At 44.6% G+C, this 6918-nt stretch overlaps 1 protein-coding gene across 4 annotated transcripts in view; it reads left to right on the top strand.

Annotated features, from left to right (window-relative positions):
* Positions 1–5810: 5810 nt before the first annotated feature.
* The window catches only part of TBC1D9 (TBC1 domain family member 9), a 48469-nt gene continuing 47361 nt past the window's right edge, over positions 5811–6918 (top strand). For 2 of the 4 annotated variants that reach the window (XM_015624589.1, XM_015624590.1), the window contains exon 1: positions 6063–6189. In XM_015624589.1, coding sequence (XP_015480075.1) covers positions 6063–6189 — 127 coding nt within the window. Of the gene's footprint in view, positions 6190–6918 lie in introns of all 4 variants that reach the window. The other 2 variants (XM_033513995.1, XM_015624591.3) reach the window with 2 other exon arrangements.

Below are 6918 nucleotides of genomic sequence, written 5' to 3'. Positions count from 1 at the left end.
ATCTGGGTAATGAAAAGTTTAAAATCTTGCCCAGGATTTGTAGATAGTTCTGCAACTTCTGCTGGTGCAAGAGCTGGAGCCGTCTGCGATAGAAAATTCCCCATGGCTGCTCTGGAGAGTGTAGTCACTGTTTCAGCCTGCTGCAGGTCCAGAGTTTTTTCTCCTTCTTTACTCGCAGTCCCCGGTGAACTCCGTCACTGCAACTGAGCCAGGAACCGGCCCGGCCCGGCCAGAGCCTGGGGCAAGCCCCACAGACCCCATCTCCCGGCCAGGAGAGGCGGCAGGCTCAGCCCAGCCCAGCCCCTGCCCAGGCCATGCGGCCTGGGCAGGGAACGGGAGGGCAGCTGGAGCTCTGTTACCTTTCACAGCCAGGAAACAAAGAGAACTAAAGTGCCCTGACTTTACATCTTAAGGTAGGGTTCACAAGTTGATCTCCCTTTTCAATAGTTAAAACGGCTGTCAATTCCCAGTAATGACCCAGTAATTGGTCAGAAGAAAAACTCCCATCACTCCCCAGCAACTTCAAGTTCCTTAGCTCTCAAAACCACATTAAAGGTAAAGTCACCCCATGACAGAAGGTAAACAATTTTTTTCTGAATTTAAGGATAAACAAACCTAACCACTTTATGAATGGGCAATGTCAATTAAGTCTTATGACAGATATCAAAGTATTTAAATTCAGGTACTTAGCATAAGTAATTAATGAAGTGATTCTGGGGTAAGTTATTACTGAGTATTAGCACTCTTAAAGCCAAATTAAGTCCAGCTTTTCTCTGCTGTCCAACATAACTTATGTTGTTCCTTAAGAAATCTGTCTTCTCCAACTGGTTATAACTCTTAATTACATAAGCATATAATGAAACCATCAAAATCTTCGAAAGAAACTTCATTTCTTTCCAGTATTTGTCTTCAAACATTCTCATTCGTGTCATGCTAAAGAAACAGTGCCAAGGAAGCTGTTGGCTCAACTGGTTTGGTGACTTCTTACCTGTCTGGTTGCTGGTGGTTCCAGAAGTTGCCAAAAGGAAGGTGCAAGATGGATTTGGGTCACTGAATTTCAGAAAAAGGGCAAATTCTGCTGTTACAAAGATGTATAGCTTTTTTTTTTTTTTTTTTTTTTTTTAGCATTGCGCTGAAACATGATAACTGCCTTTTTTAGGGCATTGCCACATCAAAATATCAACTGCCATCAAATGTTTGTTGGCTCTCCATTTATGTTAGTAACATTGGCTCAGCTGCATGTAGTCTCCTGAGGCATATTTAAAGAGCTGTTTTTCTTCTCAGATTTATCATTGTCAGCTTTGTTATTGTAGGAAATTTAATAACTTTTTTGAAGTTTTCATTCTTAAACGTTTTCTATTTTCATTACATTGGAATATAGCAGATGATGAAATTCATACATTTATCTGTATAGTGATGCAGTTTCCACATTACAAAACAAGCAGCTCTATTAATTAGCTAATTAGATGAACTATGGACTGGCTAGTCTATCACTGAACTTTGTTACAGTAACAGAATAATGAATTTGCCACAGTGTTAACAAATAATTCCAGGCTGAGAATATAATTGTTCTTACACAGTCTTGTGGAAGTAGGTACTGTAAAACAAAACTTGCTTCTGTTTTGGCAGGGTGAAAGCTTTGGTCAATAGAAATAGTAGGATTGGTATCCATATGTCTGGATTTTGCCAAAGAATTTTTAATTGTAATGATATATTGTATATAAAATTAACTTGGTCATAACATCTGGGTGTAAAATAAACCCACAGAGATATTGGAGAATAAGGGGATAATAGTGTGGGGGAAAGCTGGTAGGAGCCCCTGTATAATTTTAATATTCTACAAGATCAATTCTAAAGGAACTTTATGACCATTTTTCTGAAGGACGTAGGGATTGACAAGATAAATAGTTATGCAATGACACTGCTATACCAGGACTTGGCTCACTCTACTATAACCTAGTGCTTATCTCCATAAACCAGACATAAGGCAAAGTTATAACCAAAATAGGGACCACTGCTTTGGAAAGCTTTTCTGAATGAAAATTTTGGATAAAATGCTCAATGTGCTCCCAGTTCAGTGCTGTGTCAAAATAAAAGAATTCGGACATAATGTCACCAAATTAGCAAAGACTTTTCTTCTATCAAAACAAAATTGAAACTGGTAAAGCTCTGTTAACATGCAGAGTCCACCTCTGACACCTATACTCCAGAAATTATCAGAGTACACAGTATGGTATAAATATGAAGGAGAGCTGGAAACTGTGAGTCTTATCCAACACACCTCAGGAAGCAGGGTAGCCACAAAAAGATGTGTGCACAATAGACAGGAACTTGCCTGACCCATGGAGAACCTGGAACACCAACAGGGCTTTATAAAGAGTAAAGCAGTCAATATGACACCTAAGGGGAGTTAAATAAACGGAAACACTTCTTACCAACTGGTAACAAGTTGTCCAATTTTCATGAAAGAACAGCAGAACTACACACACACAAAAAAAAAAAAAAAAAAAAAAAGCTAAGAAAGCTGTCATTCAAATTGAGAGAAAAATTAGTAAGTGGCTTACTGAGGAACAGCTGTCAATCATAGAGAATTAAAAAAAGAAGTGCATCTCAGAATATGAAACTGTTTTATTAGCCTTCCTTGGAAAAGTAGGTTCCTCATCCAGACTGAAAGCTTGCAGTCAGTTTGTTTCTCCTGAATTTTCCAACCTAAGTAACTCGTGCATTTCTCAAAGATAATCTTTCAAAATTTTGATATTTTAACTTTGCTCCTAGTCAACTGAATGGCTGTCTTGAACCACTAGCAAATGCTACTTGGCTCTGTCTAATGAAGAGATCCATTGTAAGAAGGTCTTCTGGAGAATAAATGATAAAATGTCTTCTTTATTTCATTCTTTTCCCACTTAAGTAATGTTAATGTCTACTACTATGATGATATTACACAGAATGGTTGTCCTTCTAGATTCATGTTTATTTTCTTCCCTTGGAGGTTTATAGTATGTTATATGAAATGATTCCTCAGTTTGTATTGATATCTGCTCCTGATTTCTTTATTTTTCAAAATTGAATAACATATGTTGGAACCCTGGGTGCAGAGAATTTCAGGCTTTCTGTGCTGGCAGGCGCAGACCCACAGGAGAACACTGTTTGACCTAGGGCCGTGGAAAGGACTTCCAAGGTTGATAGATAAAACTGAAACTGTGAGTGTCTAGTTTGAATGGAGGTGTGTGGTATCACTTGGTAGAAAATATAAACTTTAAGGTTTTAGACTACAGTAATATACATGTAGCAAGATGGAGGTTTTAGGGCATAGGCTTGTCTTGGTTTTTCACCTTCTTGGTGGATTTTAGTAATATTGTGTGATTGGATAGAAAAATCCACAGTGCAGAACACGGGTGTTTGGTTACTGGGTTATAAGTAAAAAAAAAAAAATAGTTGGAATTTTATAAATGGGTAGTTGGCACTTAAAATGCCTTGATTTTTAGTTGCAGACGAACTCACTGTTTGTAAGAATGTAATATAGATAAGAAAAAATAAAACAACTGAGTCTGAACATGAAAACCATCTTTCACTCATTAATCCCAACCTTGAGGGATCCTTTTCCTTGAAGAAAAGAACCCAGAGACATTTTACCACGTACAATGTAGTTTTAAATCTAGTGGCTCAGAGAACTTTAAACTGTCCCGTTCAGTGTTAAAACCCCACTGAGGTTACAACCTCGTACAGTTTTGTCAACAAAATAATTTTTTCAACAAAATAAAACATACAGGGGCAATTATTCTTTTATTCCTATTTCAGTATTTGCCTAAATCCCTATTATAATTCAAGGGACTGACCAGAAGTTCATTATTTTGTTCCTGTAATGGTTTGACACTGGCCAAATACCAGGCACCCTTGAAAGCCACTCAGTCACCCTCCTGTTTCACAGCTGAACAGAAGAAGGAATAAAATTTTATGATGGGGTCATGAATGAGATAAGGACTGGCAGAAAACACTCCAAAGGCAAAACAGGCTCAACTAAGAGGTACAAAGTGAATTTATTACTCACAGAGTCAGAGGAGGATAATGAGAAGTAAAATAAGCCCTTAAAAAACACCTTTTTTCCCCAACCCCTCCCTCCTTTCAACCAACAGCACAGGGGTACAGGGAGGTGGAGATTTTGGTCAGTTCATCCCTGGAGTTGTTCTTCTACTGCTCTGAGAAAGGGTGAAGAGGCTCTTCTGCATTTCCATTCAAGGTGCAGCTGCCCTTTTTGACAATGAAAATGAATATTCTACATGGTGAAGTGGAACTGAGAGTAGAACTAGCAATTTTTAAGTGTACATCAGGGACAGTCACCTCCTCCTCCTGAACTTTTTACCTACATAGAAACAAGCACATGACTGCTACCTCAGATGAAGAGTCATTTCTCCCAGGACTCTATTTCTATCTTCACATGATGGACACTGGGTACCAGCTCCATGCCAGCACCAGTTGAAGTAAGGCTAGACTCTACTAAAAAGCACAGCCTGCATGAGCAGTTTGTGCCCAGAACATGGCTTTATGCTGTCTTAGGGTCTTAATTTAGCCTTTTCAACATCTTTAATAAAACAAAGATACATATCTGATTCAAAAATAACAGTTTTATACCTAAAGTGTGTCCAGTCCTTTCCTGACAAGGTGGAAACCAAATAACATTCAGAACTACAAGGATAGAAAATGTGTTATCTATACATACTAGTGTTCCTTTTGAGCATGCTTTATTCTAAGGTTCTTGAGGTCCTCAAAAATTACCCCCACCTTTAGCAGTAGACACAAGGTGGTCTTCAGCAGCAAAGGTGAACTTCAAACATGGTGTGGGGCATGGCAGAGAACACGTTCACAAAAGGGGCTGTGGCAAGAGGGCAGTGTCACCTCCTCTGGTGGAGATGGCTTCCCCATTCCTTCTGGTTGAGACCAGAGCCTGCTCTTCCTTTTAAAACAAAATTTTACAAAATTCTCTGAGCCACATGATGAGAAGGCCAAATCTTTCAAGGCAGGCATTAAAAGGGGAATCTTAGAATGGTTTGGGTTTTACGGCATCTTAAAAATCATCTCATTACAGCCCTCTGCCATGGGCAGGAACACCTCCCACTAGACCAGCACCATCCCAGCCTGGGCTTGAATGCTTTAAGGGATGAGGCATCCACAGCTTCTCTGGGCAACCTGTTTCCCACTGCCCATTGCCTCTCCACCCTCCTACTGAAGAATTTCTTCCTGGTATCTAATCTACACCTGCCCTCTTGCAGTTTGAAGCTATCACTCCTTATCCTATCAAAAAGTCCCTTTCCAGCTCTCTTGCAGCTTTCAGGTACTGAAAGGTGCTGTAAGGTCTCCCTGAGCCTTCTCTTCTCCAGCATGAGCAACCAGAACTCTCTCAGACTGTCTGCAGAGGAGGCTGGGGGCCCCAGAGCTGAATGCAGCACTTCAGGCGGGCCCTCGCCAGAGCAGAGGGGCAGCATCACCTCCCGCATCTGCTGCCCACGGTGCTTTGGATGCCAGGACACGTTTGGCTTTCCGGGGTGCGAGCGCACTGTGCTGGCTCGGGTCCAGCTTGTGGTCTCCCGGTATCCCGAGTTCTCGTGGGCAGGGCGGCTCTCCGTCCGCAGCTCTTGCCCGCAGTGTCCCTGCGGAGCGATTCGGCGCGCGGCCACGCAGCGGGTGTGCCCGTGCCCGCGCTCAGGTGCGGGGGCGCGGAGCGCGTTCCTCGAGGGGAGGGCGGAGCGATCGGCGGCGCGCACGGCGCGGATGCGCGGCGGTCCCGCGGGCTTTGTGCGAGAGCAAGCACGAAGGGGCTGGCGTTGATGTCACCGCTGCGGCAGGAGCTGCCGCCGCCCCGGGCCGCAGCAGCCGCCCCTCCGCGCCCGGCGGAGCGCGGGTAGGCGGCGGGGGCCATGCGGCTGCTGCCTCCGCCCGGTGCCCACCGGTGCCCGCGGGGTTGCGCTGTCTGCCGCGGCGGCCGGGCATGGTGGTGCCTGATGCGGGCGGTGCGTGCGTGAGCCACCCCTCAGCCCGCCGGGCCTGCTTTTGTCCGCGCTGGGAGCATGTGGGTGAACCCCGAGGAGGTGCTGCTGGCGAACGCGCTATGGGTGACGGAGCGGGCCAACCCTTATTTCATCCTGCAGAGGAGGAAGGGGCACGGCGGCGATGGCGGCGGCGGGGGACTGGCGGGTAAGGGCGGCGGCGGCGGGGCCGGGGCGGGGCCCTCGGCCGTTCCCGGGGCGCGGGGTCCCTCAGGGGCCGGGGCGCGGCTGCAGCGGCGCTCCCCGATCCTGCCGCCCGCACGAGCTCAGGCGCGTGGAGTGCGCCGAGATTCCCACGCGGATATTCGCGATGGAGCCTTGTGTGGGAGACCACCGGTGACCGATGGCTCCGTACATCAGGGTGTGACTTGCCCCAGGTTCTGGAAGAATTTTCTTGCTGTATCTTTAGCACGCGTAGCGTAAAATAAGACAGTGTTGTAATTCAGACATTTACGTAGAGAACAGATTTGCTTCGGCATCCGTATTCTCCAGATGTCCATGTGAAGTATGTTCACTGAATGCTTTGTTTCCGACTGCTGGCAGTTGGAGACGCTTTTGTAGAGGGTTGGGTCATACTCACCTGGTTCTTAATAATACTGTGCATATACATTCCTCGAGGTCTTCCACCTTTTCTTAGGCAACGTATATGTATTTATATGAGATTGGAGGTACAGAACCCAATTGTGTTTCCATTGATACTTCTTGAATCGATGCAGAATAATCAAGCTTATTCTCCTGAAACCTGTGCCTTCTTTATGCACTTCCATGACAATTGGTACTTCAGCAAAGCAAAATAAATATATGGATTGCATCTGTGTTTGGTTCAAGGTCCTCTAGATGTTTACTGAGAGATTGTTTCTTCAGCCCTTCAATGCTC

This window comes from Parus major, chromosome 4 (genome assembly GCF_001522545.3).
Source record: "Parus major isolate Abel chromosome 4, Parus_major1.1, whole genome shotgun sequence".
Taxonomy (NCBI): domain Eukaryota; kingdom Metazoa; phylum Chordata; class Aves; order Passeriformes; family Paridae; genus Parus; species Parus major.
The sequence above is the reverse complement of the archived record's forward strand: the minus strand, read 5'-3'. Positions and strand labels throughout refer to the sequence as shown.